At 39.4% G+C, this 23,493-nt stretch overlaps 1 protein-coding gene across 1 annotated transcript in view; it reads left to right on the forward strand.

Moving 5' to 3' along the window:
• LOC146776058 (cocaine esterase-like) overlaps window positions 1-23,493 on the forward strand; it is a 605,874-nt gene that overhangs the window by 182,518 nt on the left and 399,863 nt on the right. The window contains exon 3 of the mRNA XM_085638256.1: window positions 1,028-1,235. Coding sequence (XP_085494382.1) covers window positions 1,028-1,235 — 208 coding nt within the window. The remainder of the gene's footprint in view (window positions 1-1,027; window positions 1,236-23,493) is intronic.

Consider the following 23,493-nt stretch of genomic DNA (forward strand, 5'->3'; position numbering starts at 1 on the left):
TGCCTGGGAGTCATTCACACATCTGAACAGGTGGGCAGAAACTGTGTCTGTGTGTGTGTCAGGGCCTTTGTGAAGCCACTGAACTAGCTGGGGCACAGAGTGGCAACTTTTTAAAAGGTGCTTAACCTTAAAAGTGACATAAATCTCAACTTGGGCATCTAGTCAGATTTAATTCCATGGTTAATTTGATACCTTACAGTAACCAGTTAGGTAGTCCCATTCAGAAGTTAGCCAGGCGGGGATGCCAGCCAATAACCCTGTGTTATCCAATGGGGCTACTAACTTTCCTCAGTAAAATAACAACTTTAGGGGTTTTGCTGCTAAGAAATATAGACCCCTATATGTCTATCTTAACACTACACAGCTCCCTGACAGAGGGCTTTAAAGACCTCCTTAGGGGACGCTTACATAGACTGTTAAGGGAAGGGGTGGCTTTGCCAGAAATGGTAAAGGCAAAGTCAAACTTGCAGTGCAAACACTGCCTTTCCAGTCTGCAGTGGCAGGCTGGGAGCCATTTTGTACTTTATCACACAAAGGGTGACACAAACAGAGCCTTAAATGCCCTTGGAACCCAGGTACCATATACTAGGGACTTATAAGTAAATCAGTACTAGCCAATTGGGGACATCTAATTCAACATAGCTTTTGTAATGGGTCAGAACATTGGCGAGGTCAAGACAGCAGGCCTCAGTGCACTCTCAAAGTCCGAATACTAGCAGCTAATAGTCCAAATGGGGGCAAAAAGTTTGTGTAAACCTGAAAAAAGCTTTTTTCCTTACACGCGTGATGGTTACTAGTAGTGTTGATACTGTCATTGGCAGTGCTGGTAGAGGAAATGGGTGGTGCAAGCTGCTGTGGTCTCCTGATGAAGGACATAGCACTTATTGATTTACAAATTAAGGACTTCTGAGGTGTCACCCATATCGAACCGTGTCAATAAACATCTTGACAGAAAATGCACAATGATGTATTCCATTTTCTGTATGCTGAAAATGTAGCCTTAATTCTTCATTTTGTTTTTGTGCAGGATATGGAAACTCTCCATCACCGATTGTGACTACCAAATACGGGAAGCTCATAGGAAAAAGTCTACGTGTGAAGGGAACTGATCAAGCTGTGGATGGATATTTCGGCATTCCTTTTGCCAAACCACCAACTGGGCCACTGAGATTTTCTCCACCTAAGCCAGTTGAGCCATGGAAAGGTGTCAAGGATGCAACTGCCTACCCTCCAGTGTAAGCTATAATATAGTTCTTACCTTTATTCTTTTTTACTTCATCTCCCTCCACTGAACAAGCGAGAGGTAGAAGGCAGCTCAATCTTTTCGTTTAGTAACAAGAATATAACATTTTTGGAGGTTACCAATTGAGGCTAAGTGCACGGTTTACTGACAAAATATCGGTCAAAAATATAGATGTCAAAAATATAAATGAAAAAAAATGGAATGCAAAAATATCAACTCCCTATAATTAAACAGGTAAGTACAAAAATATTGAAAAAAATATCGATGTTAAAAATATAGTAGTACAAAATATAAATATTTATATGTATAAAATAAAATAATAAATATTAAAATATTAAATAAAATTAATTTTTAAAAACGAAAGTACATGAGATATACATTTTAACTAATAGATCAAATAAACTTGAATAAAAAAGTTAAACACACATACATAATAGATTGATATATATATATATATTTAGTTTAAAACAATTATTAAACTATTAATTTTAATGTATATTAGGATTTAAAAATTATATAAAAATGTACACATATATCAATATGTTATATATATGTATATATGTATATATATATTCACTTAAAAAACCATAGGTTTCACACATGTTATAGTTAGCTGGACATTTCACTCGAAAAAAACCAATGAAATTCCCCCGTTATAGTTAGTTCAGGCAACTATAACTCACGCGACCGCAATCCACTGCTGATGACGTAAGATATTACATCACTGTTTTTAGACACTTATTTACCCATTTATTCTTCCATTTACCTTTAGCTATACATATATTACAAATATTTATTTTACAGAAAGACACATATGTTATCAGTGATGTAATATCTGACGTCATAAGCAGTGGATTGCGGTCACGTGAGTTATAGTTGCCTGAACTAACTATAACGGGGGAATTTCATTGGTTTTTTTCTAGTGAAATGTCCAGCTAACTATAACATGTGTGAAACCTATGGTTTTTTAAGTGAATTTGCAAGGTTTTTTAAATGCGAATCCCTAACTATAACGTGTGTGAAACCTATGGTTTTTTCAGTGAATTTCAAAGGTTTTTTAAATGGTAATTTTTTGTAAAATTTTTTTTTCAATGGCATTTTCAGCATGCACCTTTGCGATTTTTGGGTAAATTTTTTAAGGGTTTTTTACCGTGCGCGCACCGTGCACGCAAACCGCGATTTTTTGAAAAAAAAAATAAAATGATTTTTTTCACCCTTGGGGGTCCTTCTGTGACCCCCTGACAAAGGCTAGGGGGTCAGGAACTCTCTTCCCTGCCCCCTTTTCACGTTTTCCACCTTTTTTCCACCTTTCCTTTTCAGTGCGACAGACAAAATGGCGGTCGACACTTCCTGATTTCGACCAATTCGAATGTTTACTGACATCTAACAACCAATCAGAATTTTGCTCGCGCACGGCACCGTGCGCGCACGGTGCGCGCACGGTGCGCGCCTATAGATATTTATATGCTTTTAAATGCTATTTTCTCAGGAAATACTGAACAGATTTACACCAGACCTGCAAAAGGCACTTCCCTGACCTGAGGACTACCTCTCTGCCAAATTTCAAGTATTTCTGTTCAGCCGTTCGGGCTGTACCTTCGACTAAAGGTCCTATGGGAAAATGCGTTTTGGGACCCCCCTTTTTTCTCGGCCCCCGCTTGATGAATCACCCCGAGACTTTCAGGGTAGGAGCTAAACAGAGCGCCCCATTAGTTTTGAAAATTTCGCGAAGATTCGTCAACCGGCGCCAAAGTTATTCAAAATAGACTTTTGAGATTTCCTATGGAAACACGAATCTAACTATAACTATCTACTGCCGACCGCCAGTAGATAATACATATATATATATAGCATACAATCTATTTAAAAAACATTCTTTCATAAATTAAAACATATTTAACAATATTTAACTATTCAACTATTAATTTTAATTTATATTATGATTGAAAAATTATATAAAAATGTACACATATATAAATATTTTATATATATATTCACTGAAAAAACCATAGGTTTCACACACGTTATAGTTAGGAATTAGCATTTAAAAAACCTTGCAAATTCACTGAAAAAACCATAGGTTTCACACATGTTATAGTTAGCGGAAATCTTACTGATAAAAAACCAGTGAAATTCCCCCGTTATAGTTAGTGCAGGCAACTATAACTCACGCGACCGCAATCCTCTGCTGATGCTAATACTGTATTTAGACACTTATATGCCCATGTCTTCTTCCATACATTTTTAGCTATACATATATTACAAATATTTTTTTTTCATAAAGACACATATGTCATCAGCAGAAGATTGCGGTCGCGTGAGTTAGAGTTGCCTGCACTAACTATAACGGGGGAATTTCACTGGTTTTTTATCAGTAAAATTTCCGCTAACTATAACATGTGTGAAACCTATGGTTTTTTCAGTGAATTTGCAAGGTTTTTTAAATGCTAATTCCTAACTATAACGTGTGTGAAACCTATGGTTTTTTCAGTGAATTTGTACGGTTTTTTAAATGCTAAGTTACTTTACGCCATTCGAGGCGTGCGCGCCCACTTAACGCAGTTCGTTCCGTGCACGGTTTTTATCAACTTTAATAAGCCCTGTACATTTGGTGGCCTTCGGCCACCAAAAGCACAGGGGGTGGGGTCAATGTGGATAGTGTTTTTTTTATTTCAATTTTATAATTTCATGTTGCCAAAATTTTTTTTTTTTTACCTATTAATAAGCCCTGTACATTTGGTGGCCTTCGGCCACCAAAAGCACAGGGGGTGGGGTAAGTGTGGATAGTGTTTTTTTTATTTTTATTTTTTTACCGTACGCTTACGGTAAGCGTACGGTAAGCGTACCCCGCGAAATTGCCGAAAAAAAAATAAAACCGTTTTTGCTCTTCGGGGATGTTTGTGGACTCCCTCAACATGACTATGTGGGAGGGAGTTGTCAAAACAGCCCCGTAACATGTTTTTGGCCATCATGTTTGATAAACAACACTCAGTGCGAGAGACAAAATGGCGGCCGCCGCTTCCTGGTTTCGGCCGATTCGAATGTTTACTAAGATCTAAGAGCCAATCAGAATCGCGCTCGCGCACGCCACCGTACGCTTACCGTAAGCGTACGGTAAGCGTACCGTAAGCGGGCTCAGATATATATATTGATTTAAAGGCTATTTTCTCAGAATCTACTGAACAGATTTACACCAAACCTACAAAAGGCACTTCCTTGACCTAGGGACTACCTCTCTGCCAAATTTTGAGTAATTCTGTTCAGCCGTTCGGGCTGTAGCTCGTTCTAAAGGTCCTATGGAAAAATGCATGGGAAAAACGCGTTTTGGGACCCCCCTTTTATCTCAGCCCCCGCTTGACGGATCCCCCCGAGACTTTCAGGGTAGGAGCGGAGCGTAGCGCCCCACCTATTTTGAGAAATTCGCGAGGATTCGTCGACCGGCGCCAAAGTTATTCAAAATAGAATGTTGAGGTTTTCCTATGGAAACGTGGTCCTAACTATAACTACCTACTGGCGACCGCCAGTAGGTAATGTATATATATGTTATATATATATATATAACATCAATTCTATTTAAAAAAAACATTGTTTCATAAATTAAAACATACTTAACAATATTTAAACATGATCTTTGGTCCCCCCAAACGCACCCGCCCTAGCCCTGTGCTAAATGGTACTCTGCTCGAAAGGGTTAGAACTTTTGTATATCTGGGTGTTACCCTGACCGAAGATTTCAGCTGGGGTCCCCAGGTAGCCAAATCTGCCCTGAGGCTTTCACAGGTAGTGGGGGGTATTAGTAAGTTTCAGAGAACAACCCAATTTAAGCCAGTCTCCCCAGGGCTTGAAATTTACGGCGCCCAAGCTAGACCTACTGCAATCTATGGTGCAGAACTCTGGGCCATACACGCACATCGAGCCTTCTTAGGGTTGAGCAGGCATTCATGAGGAACTTGCTAGGCCTCCCCCAGAGTACTCTGCTTATACCTCTGAGATTAGATCTAGGTCTAGAGCCTAGCTCAGAACTTTTAGCGGCTCGACCCCTTTTGTATTGGAGAAGACTCTGGACAGTAACTGAGCTTGGTGATTATAGAGCTGAGTTCTCTGCAATTTGGGGGCAGCTAAAGAGCAAACATATACCCTGGCTCTCCCACATTAAATCTGCTGTATACCAAATAGGTTTGCCCCAACTATAGGAGACCCCAGAGGAGAGTTGCCTAGTGGTGCGGAGAATTGAGTTGCTGGCCTCTTTGAGACAGCACAATTTAAGTTTGTTGCACTGCTCATCAGTAATGGGTAGGTTGTCCACAGAATTTCTGCAGGTAAAACTTGTGCCCAGGAGGGAGAAATTTTTAGATCTAATCCAACCACCCATGGCAAGAAAATTATACACACAACTAAGGCATGGCTGCCTCCCGATTGAGGCATTGACCTGCAAATGGGCTGGACGAGAAGATGGAACTTGCCCAGTTTGTAACAAAAGTAAAGAAGATATGGTCAATGTTTTATTCTTCTGCCCTGCCTATAGTACAATACGAAGATCTTGGTTGGCACCATTATGTAGAAATCTGGGCCTAAAACAATGTGCCCAAGCCTGCAGGGTTTTAAGATATTATACTTCACCTCTCATTGTGTTTTCTGTCTCTCGTTTTTTACACGGTATGTGGCGTAGAAGGTCTGCTTTGATTAATTGTCCTAAATAGTGATAAATTGTAATGCTTGTCATCTCTTGTTTGATAACTTCCTGTTTATTAATTTCTTAACTAAGGTGTTAATTATTTATATATTTTATCTTGTATGTACATATTTTATCTGTGCTTTTATGGTCTTTGACCGAAATAAAGTTACCAAACGAAACGAATATTTAAACTGAAATTTACCACGATAGTCAGTGCAACAGTAGGAAAAGAGTTGGATAGCTGAGGGTTAAAAATTACTGTTCGCACTCCAGTGAGTGTAACAGTAGGGTAAGTGTTGGATAGCGGATGGGTAAAAATGACTATTCCCATTCCAGTGAGTGCAACAGTGGGGAAATTATTGGATAGCAGAGGGATAAAATGTACTATTCCCACTCCAGTCAGCGCAACAGTAGGGAAAGTGTTAGATAGTGGAGGAGTAAAAATTACTTTTCCCACTCCGATGAGTGCAACAGTAGGGAAAATGTTAGATAGCGGAGGAGTAAAAATTACTGTTCCCATTCCAGTGAGTGCAACAGGAGAGAAGTTGTTGGATTGCGGAGAGGTAAACTTTACTATTCCCACTCGAATAATTGTAGCAGTAGGGAAAGTGTTGGATAGCTGAGGGGAAAAAATGACTGTTCCCCCTAGCAAAGAGTGCAACAGTTGGGAAAGTATTGGATAGTGGAGGGGTAAAAGTTATTATTCCAACTCCAGTGAGTGCAACAGTAGGGAAAGTGTTGGATAGTGGTGGGGTAAAATTTACTATTCCCACTCCACTTAGTGCAACAGTAGGGAAAGTGTTGGATTGCAGAGGGGTAACAATTAATATTCTCACTCCAGTCAGTTCAAAATTAAAAACAGACAAAATATTAACAACAAAAATATTTAAAAAATGAAATAAATAAAAAAATATAAATGTTAAAAATTAAAATACAAATATATTTAATATTACAAACTTAAAAAACATATCATTTAAATGCATATGACATATACCTACAAATATTATATTAAATAAAATAAAAACGAAGTTTCAAACAAATAAATATTTTTAATAAGAAATTATTTAGAAACAAGAGGAGTTGCCGGTGACCTCCCGACTGACTAATATTTGGGAGACACTAGTGAATTACTTACGGACGATTGCTCCACAAGATACCCCTGTAATTGAGACTGTGTAATCACGGTTCTATGTCAAGCGTCTGTGATGTGCGAAATGTATTGATGTATGACGCATTATAAAAGTCAATAAAATAAAAAATGTAAATAAAGAAGAAATTATTTAGAAACAAAAACGTTCATTATTGCATAAATGTACTTCTTTTATTTCTTACCCTATAACACCAACACAATTCACAACCCACATCTAAATTAAAAACTAATGTACTTACATAATTAACATCATTAATTACCAATTAAAGACATATTAATAATTAAAATAAATTAAAACTCATAAAAAATTAATAAACTTCCCGCACTTCACCCCTATACCCCAACAAACCACAACTAAAATTAAACTGTACAAAGATTAATTACACGATTAGAACGTATTTTCAATTTAAAAAACAATAGTATTTAACAACTAATTGTAAAGTAAATATAATAATTACTCCCCACCCTTTACTCCTATAAAAGGAAAACCCGTACACTAAAAACATAAACAATTACCCTAATTAAATATCAATTAATTAATTAATATTAATGATCAACTAATTATTAATTAAAAACATAAATTACTTCCAACCCTTTACCCCTATAAACCCCCAGCCCACACCTAAAATTAATTACACTATTTCCATATTTAATTTTCAATAAATTATTTATTATGAATTATTGACTAAATATTAATTAATGAAACATAAATTACTTCCTAGCCTTTACCCCTATAAACCCCACAACCCTCACCTAAAATTAATTACACAATTTCTATATTTTATTTTGAATCAATTAATACTAATTAACAATTTATTAGTAATTAATTAAAAATAAATTACTTCCCACCCTTTACCCCTATACACCCACAACCTGCACCTAAACAAAATTACACAATTACCATAATTGATTAGCAATGAATTAATTAATATTGATTAACAACCAATTAATAATTAATTAACAATAAATTACTTCCCACAATTATCACTATAAAATCCCAATTAAATAAATATTAGTAAATAAAAAATAATCAATAATTTAATATAATTAAATTACTTCCCAGCCTTTTTCCCTATAAACCCACAACCCACTATGGAACTAAAAAACACAAAATGTAATTAAAATAAAATTGATAACTACTAAAAATGTAACACATATATTAAAAAACATAAACAATTCTTATACAAAAAATACATCACATTCATTCAAAATATATATTAAAATACATAACACTAATTAGAAAATCAATATGTTAAACAACTACATTTTTGTAATAGATATTAATGCATCTACATTTAAAAATAAATATATTTCTTACCTTAAAATCGATATTCTTGACCACGATATTCTTACTGTTGATATTTGTGACTCACTGTAGGTCAACATTTCCAGCTCGATATTCTCTCTGCACACCAACTGCACAGGGGGTCAGAGTGGTGTCTGCCTCTTTACATCTACTGTCATTTGTGGAGAGAAATGTTGCAAGGGTCAAGTAACAAATTTCAACACTGCCAGGCACCATCAGTGGCGCTTTCTGAATGAGTCTAGCCACAGGATGATCAACTGAGTAGGGCCCAAGTATTGGCAACTCAACCAAATCATGCATTCTGCACTTTGTAGTGTTCTCCTCACACACAGGCCTCACCCCACCATCCTAGGCAGTGCCAGCTGGGCACCAGCAGAGCACTTACTTTTCCCAATGTAAGATGTGAATAGCTCATCTTTTCCTGGTTTTCAATTTGCATTCTGGTGATTGCAGTTGGATTTTTAATATTGAAGTCAGAACTACAAATGTCAGATTGCAAAGTAAAATCCATGATGGGGTGAACTTCTCATGCCTGCCACAGAACAACTTGATAGGTCTTACCATAGATATCAGTCCCTAAGGTTTGCTGAAAGGTGTATAATACTGTTTGGTTCTTAAGCCGGGGTGAACCTCTGCCTGCTGTCCACCTACCACACTAAAGGTTCCTTATGTTCCAGAACGCACTGCCCAGATGCTGTGCATGCAAACATCTGCAGGTGGAAGTCCAGAACAGTGTGCCCCCATATAGTGAGTGCATTGTTCCGTGTGCAAGTGAAGACCTGTGCTTGCACTGGGACCAACGCTTAAGTGACAGTAAGACCAGCTGTTTCAAGCCACAAGTCTTTTTCACATCAAAGCAGAAGACCAGGCCTCACGTTTAAAGAGGGGAAGGGATCTGTCTATAAGCATGTGCAGTGATTCATCACACCTGATTTCAGAGGAATGCCTAAAGACTGCCTGGGACTCCCGGATCTAAGATTTGGCAGCCTCTGGGATGCATTGACTGTGCACCACTTTTATGTGGCACTCCATCGATGAGCTTCCAAACAGCTACTTTGCCTCTGCACTCATATCTGTAATTTGACTCAAGCACAACAGGAAATGATTTCTCATTTGCATGGGTCCCCTCACCATGCCAATGAAGAAAAGCACCCTTGGGATCAACAAATACGCTGGTCAATCCATATTACAGAATGAGATGCGTAAGCATTTATGCCCCTTTCTGTAATAACAAAGTGCTCTGAGGGTGCAAAAAGTAGGCACTCATGCCCTTGCCCACTGGACACATACATAAATGTTTGTCACAACATAACACATGTTATGCCGAAAGCCACGCTAATATGGACTAATAATGTATGGTACTGAGAATAACTTTGAAATGGAAGTTGGCCTGACATCATTTGTAGAATACATTAGCCGGCCGTATGATAAATGCAAACAACGGGCAATATGAAATAATATATAATGCATAATATTGTACAATTAAGGAAATGGCGTTCCTCAAGTTGAGGATAACAGGGGTGCACTTGTGTAGAATAAAGAATGGTTTTTCTCCGGTGTATCACATTGCAGAGAGTACTTTGGTCTGTTATTCACAAACACACGGGATGTGATATGTCAATACATAGCAATACCGGATGACTTTGGAAGACCAATTTTATTTCAATTTGATCTTCCAGCCCTGAGGAAGTCATAGGGTGACTTATCCACAGACGAAAAACGTGTTGGCTAGTGGAAGAACTATTATTCTATTAAAGCAAAGGCGTGGAGAACATGAGGACTACTGGGTGATTTTTAAGGATTTGTGATAGTGTGTGCTCAGAGCTTTGTTTCTATTGTCAACAGTAGCCAACCATTCCCAAAAACATGTGGACTTTCTTCTGTGTTCTGGGTGGATTCATCTGCAAAATTGCAGCGATCCTGTCTTGTGATACCTCCAGGTCTCCTTTCTCAATATCAGGTCCCAAATATAGAACATCCCTTTTGCAGAACTGTAATTTTGATGGTGACACTTTATGTTAATTTTCTGCCAAATGATTCAATAATGTGATGGTGTTGCATATGCAAGCATCCTGTGTACTTGATGCTACCAACAGGTTGTCAATGTACTGAACAAGGACAGAGTGATTTGGCATCAGCAATGAACTCAAATTCTTTTTCAAGATCTGATTAAAATTCAAGGGGCTTTTCCTATTCCCTTGAGGGATTCGGCACCATGCCAAGACACGATTGCTGAACCGGAAAGGAAATAAAAAGTGACTATCTTCATGCAATGGGATAAAAAAGAAGGCTTGGCACAAATCAACAACAGAAAACCATGCAGCTTCACATGGAATCTGGAAGAGAATCACAGCTGGACTTGTTACAGTTGTACAACATGATATTGCAATCTGATTAACTCGGCGCAGGTCCTGGACTGTCTGATACTTCCCAATGGGTTTTTGTATAGCCATAATAGGAGAATTACACTGGCTGCCCATGATTTCCTTAAAGGATTCCCTGTTCAATCAATGACTCAATTAATGGAGTAATTCCTGCGACCGTTTCTGGGCTCAGAGAAATTCAGAATTTGGCTTCACAGTATTTTGCACTAGAGCCACTCCCATGATCGAACCTATGTTTTTTCCTGTGAAATCTCACACTTCTGGAGACACAGTATCTCTCAATTCGATAGGTAAGTCATCATTGGTTAGCATAGGAAATAATTTCAATTTTAGATCGATGTTTTGCCAATTTAAAAACAATGTCCTCATCATTAGTATGAAATTCCATTCCATTCGGTGTATAGTAGAATGCACAGTTGAGCTTGCAGAGCAAGTCTCGTCCCAACAAAATCACGGGTCTTGAGTCACACACCACAAAGGACCCAATTTGAACTGGTATAGGTTTAGTTACCGGGTTAGACATTAATCGATTTGAGACTCCTACAACTTGGATTCTTTCTCCTGAGAGGGGTAGGTTGGGAACTTCCTCTGTTCACACAGTGGAACTGGTAGCACCAGTGTCAACAAGGAATGAGATTGGAGACCCATTTACCTTGCCATCCACAGAGGGACCACTCTGGTCTACCTCCAAGGACGCAAGTGTGCATTCCTACCCTCTCAGGCACTATCATTGTGCCATATCTGAGTCTGTATCATCCATCTAAATCAATATTGCTAAGCTACATTCTGATTTTAATCACTCTAAACATCTTGGTGAAACCCTTTGTTTGCATTATATTTTTGAAGCTGGCCATTCATTTGAGGCATCTGGGCTTTTGGCATGTTTGGATTCTGATTTCTCTGCCAATGGGTTTGCTGACTCTGTACCATATCTCCTCCTTGTGACTGTGCATTTCCAACCTGCTAAACCTGTTCATTCATCTGATCAAGTAGATTAAATCAAAAACCACACTTCCAATGCTCAAATTTGCTGCAAATATGACAAGAATTAGTATTTTTCATAATTTCAACAGAAACACCTCTTACTTGCGGTTTTGTACCATGTTGTTGTACTCTGCTTACTCCTCGCATTCCAAAATTCAACAGACAATTGTCCTGTACCATATTTGTAAAATCACCACTGTAACCTTTCTCAGCAACTTTCATTTGAGCTATCATCAGCTTCTCCTTCAATTTGTTATACTTAGATTCAAGTTCATCTCCACAATATTTGGCATATCTGAGAATATCGTCTATAGGCTTGCTTTGCCAGCCGATTGAATGCTGCAGTATCATGTTGCTTATTTCATTTCTTAATTCATACACAAACTGGTAGACAAAATGTCCCCTATCCTTCTCTGACACATTTTCCACCCCTTTGTATTGTTTAAATGCTTGCAATAACCTCTCATAATAGGCATGCACTGTTTCTTTCAATTCCTGTGTTGTCCAGTCAATCTTAACCCAATCAATCTCTTTAGGAGAGAGTTTTCTCTTTAAATAGGTAATGGCTTGATTTTATTTTTTCATTACCTCGGGTGATGGTGCACCAGTAGGCGGATATCTAGCTGATTCCATTTCAGGCCAGCCTATAGCAATTTTACATTCCATACACAAATCACTTGGAACAACAATGTCAAAGAGAGTATCCAAAACCTCCCAAACCTTCACAAACCTCTCAACTTTCTTGTACCGTTCAAGTGGATTTTCTCTTAATGTCGGAAAGTCATTTGTAAAAGATAGTATAGCTGATCTTGTCCATAGAACATGCACATACCCTCCCCCAGGTACCTCTGTCATATGAAGCATTTTAACTCCCTCACCTCCATCATCCGCAGAGGCTGGGAATCATGGCATTTGGATTTTCTTTGCCTCCTTCTTAGCCCAACTACATTCCCATTTTTCCAATTCTCCCCATTTCTGAAGGGTTGTCGGTTACTCTTTAATTTGCAGTCCCATTCCCGGAGGTCTCATATTCTCAATGTCTCTAACGCCTATCCTATATGGTTTCTATAGTGTTTTTGATTTGTGTATATCCACTTTATATTTTTTCACCAATTCAGTCAATTCCTCATGTGTGTTTCAAGCACATCTGGTAATGTCTTTGCACAGGATGAATAGTTCATCGTTTTGATAGGTTGCGATCTTAGCGGGTCTTATGGTTCCCATTATCATCTCCTCTAGTTCTACTTTGAGCTTTGCTACATCTAAGATGTTGTCCTTACTAGCCTTTGCTGTGGTAGTTCCTTGTGCCCCTGTACTCAAACCATATAAGCAACAAGCTATTTCTTTGATCCAGTCATCAAGTTCCCTAGGTGTAGAACCTATCTGTCTTTCTGGGGTATTTCCAAGCAAATCCGTGCTTTGTCCTTCTGCACCTGTTACAGGAGTAGACAGTAAAAGAGGCACATCTGAATCTGGCTATCCTAACTTAAGGATTCTTCCTGCTATGTTCTGAGTTTCCCGTTGTGGGGTTTCCGTGCTTTTCCTAATTACTGATTAAATAGTAACTTATCCTGGTCTCTCACTGGAAATAGAGTGTTGTGCTGAATTTGCATTAGAACCTGAATTAGTTCCACTTGGAACATTAACTGAAGTTGTACTTAATAGTTCTTGACTTCACTGTCCTGGTCTTGTGACTGTTGAAGCAAGAACAGAACTACTCATCCCATTAGGGACAGCCAAAGTATATATATTTTGTCCCTTATTCCCAGATTGATATAACAGAACTACAGGACCTATTGTCACTGGACCATCGGAGCATTGAGCACCAACTGATTACTGGGTTCAGGTCTTCCTGCAATATCATTTGTAGATAGGAAAGGATTATGTGGATTTGAACATGTAGGCATGACAGATGCATTTGAAATTTTCCCACCATAAGAATTTACTACATTCTGGGATTGATCCTCATTATGAGGTGATGGACGATTTAATAATAACACAGTTAAGAATTTGTCATCAATTTCATTCTCACTATTGTCAGTCAGTGTCTGAGGATTCTCAATGTTTTTCTTCTTTTCCTTACACTTTTTCCATTCTTCCTTCTCTGCTACTAGTACAGGATGAATATACCTCTTTACAACGCATGCCTTTTCCCTGCAGGCTATTACAACGCGGTCATTACAATGACCGTGTTGTAACAACACATACCTTTACCCTGCAAATCATAACAACGACTTGCTCTGGGGGGCGCTGAATGTTGGAATGGTATAATTTACTAGTCCAACTCCAGTCTGTTCAACAGTAGGGAGGTGTTGGGTTTTAAACCAATTACCTTCTGACCCCTCCGCAAGTCGTTGTTATGACTTATGGGGTAATGGTATGCATTGTTACAACGTGGTCATTGTAACGGCCGGGTTGTAATAGCCTGCGGGGAAAAGTATTTGTGGTAAATTTTGTTTACCGTACAGGATACATTTGAGGTCCTTTGGCTATATCTGTTCTTCAAGCTCTCTGCTGTGCATCCCAGCTAGCCTCAGCATATTGATTCAAAGTGGTTTTGTACCTTACCTGATACTTTGGTTTCTCTTTCTCGTGTGCTATGTGTTCCCATTCACTAAGAGCTTCAAATTGCATAGGTCTCTGAGGTGGTTTAATCTCATATAAAGTCTTCATAAATTGTCAAGAATTTGAATGCTAAGTGTTCCATACTGTGAAAAAGCTAAGGGTCAGTCATTCTCAGTGTTTTATATCCAATACTCAAGCCATGTACATGTGTAATATCCTCTCTCTTATGTCATGTATAAAGCTGGTGCACCCTCATGTGGTACAGGTACCCTTTCTCTAGTGGGTACAGGCACATCTCTCTGTATCAAGCTCTTTAACGTTTATAACATTTTCATTTTTCCCAACTGATAATATTGTCCTTTACAAATGATTTATTGCATAAATTCCAATATTCACTTCCTTGTTTAGTTTCAATCAACCAATACCAGCGCAGCACCTCTATGACGTTGTCAACCTATCCCAGCGTGGCGTTACACCAACCAACCAATACCAGTGAGGCACCTCGGTGATGTCACCTCACTCCTTGCAGCAACTTCCCCTCCTTCACAATTATCACAAGCATGTTTTCTTCTAGCAATATTCACAAAAAATACAAGCATTTCAAAACCCCTGCCTGCTCCACCAAAAGAAATTATAGATTTTCACTCACTCAACAGAATCAACAATACTCAAATCTAACTCCCATAACATTTACTCGAACTGAAAAATCTCGTCCAACGCGACCTCACTTTAATCATAACAAATGTTCCCTGTGCACTGGGAACACCTGTAATGACCGTAATTCTCAAACTCCCTATAGAAAGTTCCCTTCACTTAGTGGTAATGCTGACAATGTCTCACGCACAGCCCCTTCAAAACCACAGCAGACTGTCTTACTCAGCATATTCCATACTGAAACCACCCTTACTACAAAAATCGCATCACTCAACACAACTCTAAAACTTTGCATAACCTCACACAGCCTTATTACTGCAATCTAAGCTCTAAGCAATGACGCGCAACCCTATTGATACTCACTCCACAATCTCATTGCTGTCATCCTATTCCTCCAACACTGGTAATTGGACACCTTCGACTGAACATAGAGCTTTGGATTTGGTCTAAATCTTAATCAAAGTTTGAATAGGGGTCTCAGTAAGGATTTCCCCCTTATATCCTACCTTCATCGGACAACAAACCATCCGACACGCTACCAGAATAACTGCTGTAGTGTCTACCGGGCCCAAAACTATGGATGGGGAAATTTCAGAATTTGATTTTACCACTCTCTTGGTCCTCCGATGGACCTTGCTTTGTGCCGAGAGGGGTTGGATATCAAAGGTCCCCTCAGTCATCCAATGAGGACCCAGGAATTGACAACTGTACTACAAATTTGATATCAAGCTCATATAGATTACCCTCAGGACAATACTATAAAGACATAGGTTTATCATTGCTGGCTCAAATCTCCTGCAGAAATATAGGTGAGCCAAAATCATACACACAAAAAGTTCAGCTAAAGCTATACAGAATAATAAAATTAGAATTTGGTGCTCGGTGATCTCTCTAATATAATCTCCTCTAGTCATTAGTAAACCCAAATTGGAAATACACATTGATTTATATAAGGAAAAATCATACCAGCTGAGTCAAATTAGTAAATTTAGATTAGTTTATCAAATTATTGAAATAGATAAGTGCATCAATAGATTGCATCAGGTAATAAGACAAATTAGTAAAGGTCAAATAAGTATCAAATCTCAAGAGTTTTGAAAGGGATACGAATTAGCCAGTTCAAGTAGTCCCCGAAGGAAGGGACCACTAAGCGCATAGAGCATATGCATCAGCAAAGAAGCCGGATGAGTCCCATCAGGCAACTAAATTTGCCAGTAAGTTCTGCAAATCTTCATTAGCAGTTCGTAATCAACAGGCAATGCATCAATCGCCAACAAACTGCAAATCGCTGTAATAATACAGAGTGCTCAAAAGCCCAATGCTCAAGTGTTCTCAAGAGAAGACGGCTCAAAACCGTTAAATCAGATGATATTATGTTCTTAGAGTTTCCGGGGGTGACACCACCTGGTGTCACCTCATCTGATCAGACCACTCAATCCGTTGGTCAGTTCATCTGGATTGTGTATCAGGCAACATAAAGAAGACACAAAATGCAGAGATATAGGTGGGACAATTACGCAGTCCTTAAGCCATCCAGCATGTGAAATGTTAAAACAATGCTCTTTTAGTTAGAGCATAGGAGAAAGTTCAAGAGTACAGTTTCCCAGGCAGATGTCTTGAAATGGTATGAGATTTGTAGCAAATCTATCAAACAGTATATGAGATCTCAGTAAGAAAAACACAGTTGTATTTAATCTGTTGAACTGTGAAAGGCTCTCACAAAAGGTGAGCTTAGAGAAGCAGAAACCATCCTAAATGCATTCATGCCCATTTTCATTTTGGATTATATATAACACAGAATAAATAGAATTATAAGCATATATTGCGTAAAAGATCATGAAAGTGTCATGTTTTAGCATAACCTCTGATGCACTTAGGAACATTTTGTAGGGTTACAAATATTAAGTGTCAATACAGGATACTTATAACTTTTTGTATGTACCAACGTGTAAATACATTTCAAATCATATATTTTTTATATCATTTCAATCAAAATAGATTGTAATATAGGTGAAGTACATTCTATATATGTTTCACGAAAGCATCATCAAAAATCTTACTAAAAGTTGAGCTCCTTGCTGATATAAATTCTGTAGAGATAGCTTGTATAGTGAATTGAATGTTAATTAATATGGATCTTATTAAAAATGTTAGCTTATTATTGACCCCTGTTAATGTAGTGTATATGTGATTGCTTTGTTCTTGATGCTCTGCTCAATAAATTTTTATTTAAAAAAAAAATCAAATATAAATGTTTTGCACCCACTTTTCTTTGGTCATTTTCGGTGCACATTGTTACACACACAAAGAAGTAGATTTTAGTAAATTAACTATCAAAATCAGAATTAATCATACTATTAGATAAATCTCATTGGTTATTCTTTCATATAAATGATATTTCAGCAACAAATAGAGGTAAACTTTATAGCGCAAGACTTCATCATTTGCACGTATTCCTAACACACGTGGATAAAATATAATTATTTTCTTTAGTAAATCACAACCTATGTTACTTATACAAATAATATCATCTAAACTACACTTTTCCTGAATGCTTCTACAATGCAGAAACTAAAAATCTTTGGTTTTGTCATCTTTTCTATAACGTGTATTTGGTGCATGTTTATACATTTTTCTCTCAGAAAATGTCAGGTTGGGTTTCTCTCGTCACAATTAGTAGATGTGATTTTCCACTCCAACAAAACCCTCAAACCATTTTCTTACAGCATGTAGGTCTTGCAGCATTGAATTTTTCTCCCAATCTCCATGTAGTAGAAGCCCATAGAATCTCCTCCACTGCAAATGAGATAACATATTGGCAATGACATTGTCGACATCTGTAGCATGTTTTGCCTTAAAAATAATATTTACATTAAAAGATCCTAAGACAAAAACTCGTAACAACTCCAAAACCCATGCTCAGTGAGCAGCCTGACTATTTTCAATGTGCCCGATTGCCATATTGTTCACGTTAAGCAAAACTCACTTGTTTCTAAAGTGATTTCCACAAACAGCAATGCCACCACCAATGGAGAGAAGACAAAAAAATGCAATACTATTGCCCTCCTTCATCCAGTCTTCCAGCCACTGATCCGTGCACCATCTGCCCTGCCAAAACCTTCCAACGGCCCTTGTCACTTGTTACAATCAGTAAATCTGATTGTACCATTGTACCTCTTCTCCTTCTTTTCTACATTCTCAAATCTGCTTTCACCCTTGCTTCCAACCTCACCCTCTGATGCTGCAAACTGTAGCCAGCCAGCGCTACACCAGTCCTTCTAGAAAATGTTCTTCCGTTCCAGACTACCCAACGGGCAATGTTTAAATGGCCCAGCAGTACTTGAATGTCTCTGATTGTCATCACCTTCCAACTTCTCATCCAACAATCACAATATGACAACTTTCTTATACTCTGGCTTCCATGTGAACTGAGTCAACAACTCAATACACCTGCAAAAGTCTGATCTCTGACTTTACATCACTGTTTGGCATATATGCTTCTGGACCGGCCTCTCGCACTACTTCCATGGCCACATCCACTGAAGAATATTTGAAAGAGGTCAGCTCCTCTGATATGAAGTCAATAGCTGATTGCTCCTCTGATCATGACATATGTTGACTCAGTCTGGGTTCACCCCTCTTTTCCTTTGGAACCACATCTATAGGTAATATTATCAATCTTTTCAAAATCCGGAACTCAGAGGAGCGCACCTCCTGAGGAACTTCGATTTCTGATCGCGATCGAATCGACCCGCCATTTTGTGCTCCGCCGCCATTTTGTGTTGCCATCACTCAGGCAGCACGGCGAACAAAGTCTATTCTGCTTTTTCTGTAACCTGGTGTCGAAATACGCTTTCTGCCTCTGTTTGCAAAGCTGGTGTTAGGACTAGCCGAGTACACTAATCCCTGTCTGGCTTTTCTAATCCCCGTCTCAACTATCTGTTGGTTCACACTATTCTTTCCTGACCTTATCTTATCGTCTGGCCTTCACTGTCTTCTGCTAGCATTCTCTCGTTTCACAACTGTCCTCCAACACACACAAACGTTTCTCGCCACCTGCAAGTTAGTTATGAATCTGTTAATGAATTAGCTTGAGGGAGGGTGACAAACATAGTTGGAGGAGAGGTCTTTTCGAGTCATCTGATACTTTGTTTTCCAAACTCTCCTATTGGTTCTATCCTGTTTTCCAACTTTCCTTATTGGCTCTTTCTTGTATACTTTGCGTGTATATTTGGTTAATGTATATGTTTCCATATGGTATATAAGGTTGTGCGCCACAGAGTGAAGTGGCAGTCTCCTGAGAACCTACTTTGTGTACTTCTAGGATAACTGTACTAGCTGCAGCTAATAAATCTGATCTTCTAACGCCGACAGAGTGTCCCGTGTCTCTGTGTAGCTGAGCAGGAGAACTCCGGAGACTAGGGCGTACCCTGCGCTGCCAGGTCCAAAAGGTTCTGGTTCTTCAACTGGCGCCCAATGTGGGGCGGCTTCAGTGGTACCGGTTCTGCCCGAAGGTTGTGAGGAACCCCGCAAGAAAATTCCAGAGGGTTCGCGAGCCACATTAAGCGACCCCTGTATGTCGAAAGTGGCATGAAGGTCTTTTGCAGCGCGGTTACTCCTTCCTGACGGCTACTGACAACCACTGCCCTGACTGCCGCCCTGCTTTGGCCCTTCCTTTGATGATGTATCGTAAGGCGAGACGATAGACGGGCCTCTGTTGGTGGGAGAAGACGTCCTTAGTTAAGTATTTTCGTGGGTCGCGCCCACAATTTTGGTTCTTTGTTTTTCTTCGGTCCTTAGATTTGTCTATTGCAATAAACAAAGCCGAGGGTAAGTGCATTTGTGCTGCGTAAACTGAGTTTTACTCCCTTGAAGTTTGTGAACAGTCTGGTGACATCACGAGATGCCTGGTCTGACTAAGTTTGGTAGAATTTGTTGCTTTGGTTGTAATAGGGATTCCCGACTTGAGGATTCTTGTCCGATTCCTTCGGTTGGAACTCCCACATATGAGCTCTATTCAAAACATGGTATTGGCCACATTGCCTTTAACGAGACATGGACCCGATACACAAAGAAAGATGGTGTTCTAAAATGGCCAGAAAACGGTAGTTTTGATCCTGATGTGCTAGACAATTTAGAAGCAGTTTTATTCAAAAGAAAAGCCCGGCCGGCAATGTTTGACTCTTTCCGCCTTTGGCGTAAGGAAGCCAAACAGAAAGAAATTAAACAAGCAAAATGAGATAGGAAAACACAGGGTATGACAATTATACAGGCTGCCCAACAGTTTAAAGACGATGAAATTGATAATGCGACTGAAATTTCAGAAAGACAGCATCGTATGGCGATAGATAAATGCTATCCGGTGTTGCCTGTTTCTCCTCCCGATAATAAGAAAGATCTAGAAGAAGATCCCCTAATGTCCCATTTATTAAGGTTGCCTCCGCCCTATGCACAAAGTGCCAATACACCTCAGCCGTTACAGCCGGTTCAGCCGCCAGCGGTACCTCCGTCTGTTCCGGCTCTTCCGCATTTGCCTCCTCCAGTATTACCGCCCTTGCCGGTTTTACCGTTAACCTCGACTTCTTTGCCCTCATCACCTGATCTTAGATCTCCTTTGCCTTCTGCTCCTCCTGCAATTATCGGTTCTCCTTCTGTCAGTCCTCCTAATACTTTGTCTCCAATTCTTATGTCTAATTCTCCGTCTGTGCGTAAGCGTCTTACAGACACAGTCACTGGTATTCTATCTCCTTTCTTTGGAGCTTTAAATTTGTTTTCGGCTTTTGCTCGAAGACAGTCTCGTAGTCAGTTCCCAGATTTTGAAGAACGAGAAAGGTTGGACTCTCTTTCACAAAGATGGATCAAAAAGGGTCCACAATACAGTGTGCTCGATATTATGCCTACCTTTTTGCAATGGAATGCGCCTACGCAAAGATATGTTTTTAATGTAATGTGCGATACACTTATTAAAGAATGGGAAGATGTGAGTTCGAGTCCGATCCCACAAGATCTACTAGATGTTCAGACAGATTTTGATAAAGGACTTGTTGTGGGTTCTAAAGTTGAGAAAGCTGTAAGGACACTTATTTCTTATAGATCCATATTGTCCTCTCAGGCTTTCCCTGATTCTGATCCGTCGGTTAGACTGACGTTGAAAAATTATCCTATGAGAGAGGTTCCTCCAGTATGGAAGGAAGAGGTTGCGGGAGTAGGTGCTAATCCACCTATCCCTGCTCATTTCCAGCGTATATGGGTACATGTCCCTTGGAAGAGATCTGAAGTTTTGGCCCTTAAGCAGACTCTACCAGATCCTCGTAAAAACCCTGCAGGTTATTATAAAGAATTATCACAGACAGTTGATGCTTGCATTATGAACCTAGCAGATATTGACATGTTGATGGGAAATGTAGTCCCACAGACAAAATGGGCTAAGATCCGTAGAGAGGATCACGCGCAGGAATTAGGTGCTACTTGGGATGTTATAACTACCACAGATAGGGATCAAGTGGGTGGTGCAAAGCCTGACGCTCTGATCTCGGAACTCCCTGGTAGAATCATTACATTAATGAAAACTATGATGCCTGCATTGAGAGTAAATTGGGATAAACTAGCAGCATGCAAACAAAAGAAAGATGAAAGTGTCTCTGATTTCTTTACTCGTTTCGAAGAGACCTTTATTGGTCACAGTGGTCAAGACATGGCTACAGAAGGTGGACAGCGATTATTTGTGGACAAATTCGTATTTAATTTGCTTCCCGAGCTGTCACACAAATTAAAAGATTCAGAAAGTTAATGGGCTGTTTCTTCTTCTGCTCAGATATTGGCTACTGCACAATATTATGAAAACAGGGATAAAGAAGAAAAAGAAAACCAAGAGAAAAAGACGAAATAATTAAAAATGAAGGTTCTCTTGCAACAAGCCTATCCTCCGCGTTATGTTCAGCCTCAATTCCAACAGCCTCCGCAGCTACAGAGGTTGTATCAAAAACCTGAGCCATACATTCCACGACCTTTATTAGGACCTAATCAATGTGCCTATTGTAGAGAGGAAGGTCATTTTAAGAATAGTTGTCCGGTTTTATTGCAACGCAACGGAGCATTATCTGCTCCACGAGGTCGTGCTGGCCTCCAGTCAGCAAACAGAGGTCGAGGTCGGGGTGTGTAGACTCAAGAACAGCGTGCCCTTCTTTCTCCCAATTCCGTGAACTACTTTGACCAGCAAAATGTGAGGTCTGCACAGTATTGCAATGAAGACCATTACATTGAAGGCGAGAATGAAAGTCTTCATGCTAACTAGGACAGCCATGGACAAAGTAAGGGAGTTGTGTCAATCCCAGTAGATCAGAATGGACCTTATGTTAACGTCACTACATTGGGTTTTTCAGAGCCATTTCTTCTAGCTACTGGGGCAATGAGAAGTTCTATCATTCATTCCAAACTCCCTGGGACACCTTTGTCTAGCTTAACAAATGTTTCTGTAGGATTTTCTGGCGCCCCTGTTCGTAATCCAGTTTCTTGCCCTTTGCCTATTTCAGTTGGTCCTTATGATTTGGAAGCTCCACTTCTGTTGACGAATGGCTGCGGTGAAAATCAGTTGTGTCTAGACCTATTGAAAAGAATGCATGCTACAATATATTGTTCTCCTTCTGGTGTACATCTTACTTTAGGACAGAAATTGATCTCCCCAATGTATTTGTCCAAAGATCAGTTTTCACCTGAATTGCTTTCTCTTTCAGCAGCGCTTTGGGCCACGGGTCCGAATGACGTGGGTTGTCTTGAGATTCCACCTTATGTTGTCACTCTCAAGCCCAATGTTGAATTACCGCATACCCCACAGTATAGAATCTCTACTGAGAGTGAAAAAGCGCTTTTGGAAATCATTCATGACTTGATCCAGAAGGGTGTGGTTGAAGAAACAAGAGGTAACACATGCAATAGTCCAATTCTTCCTGTTCTCAAACACACTGACCCTTCTCAACCACCTGTATATCGTTTTGTAATTGATCTGCGGGAGGTAAACAAAATTGTTGTCCCACAATTTCCTGTTGTTCCAGATATCATTGCTCTGTTGACAATGATACCTTCCACAGTGACTTGGTTCTCTGCTATCGATCTAAACAATGCCTTCTTTAGTATTCCTATTGCAGAAGAGAGTAGGGACATTTTTGGCTTCTCTCTTGGAGGCCGAAGCTTCCGGTTTAAGCGTCCACCTCAGCGCTATTGTGAAAGTCCCTCCATTTACAGCCAAGCTTTAAAATGTCATCTTGATACTTTTCATTTGCCGTCTGGTGCTGCTCTTATACAGTACATGGATGACTTGTTAGTCGCCGCTGATTCAGAAGATATCTGCAAAGATGTCACTGTTGCATTATTACGTCATTTGTTTAATCTGAATCACAAGGTTTCACCTTCCAAACTACAATATGTTTGTCGAGAGGTTACCTACTTGGGTCATCTCCTATCAAAGGAGGGACGACGATTAACACCAGAACGAATTCAGGCGATTACGCAAATGTCCGTGCCATCAACACAAAG

The sequence above is a fragment of the Triturus cristatus genome, chromosome 12 (assembly GCF_964204655.1).
Source record: "Triturus cristatus chromosome 12, aTriCri1.1, whole genome shotgun sequence".
Classification (NCBI taxonomy): domain Eukaryota; kingdom Metazoa; phylum Chordata; class Amphibia; order Caudata; family Salamandridae; genus Triturus; species Triturus cristatus.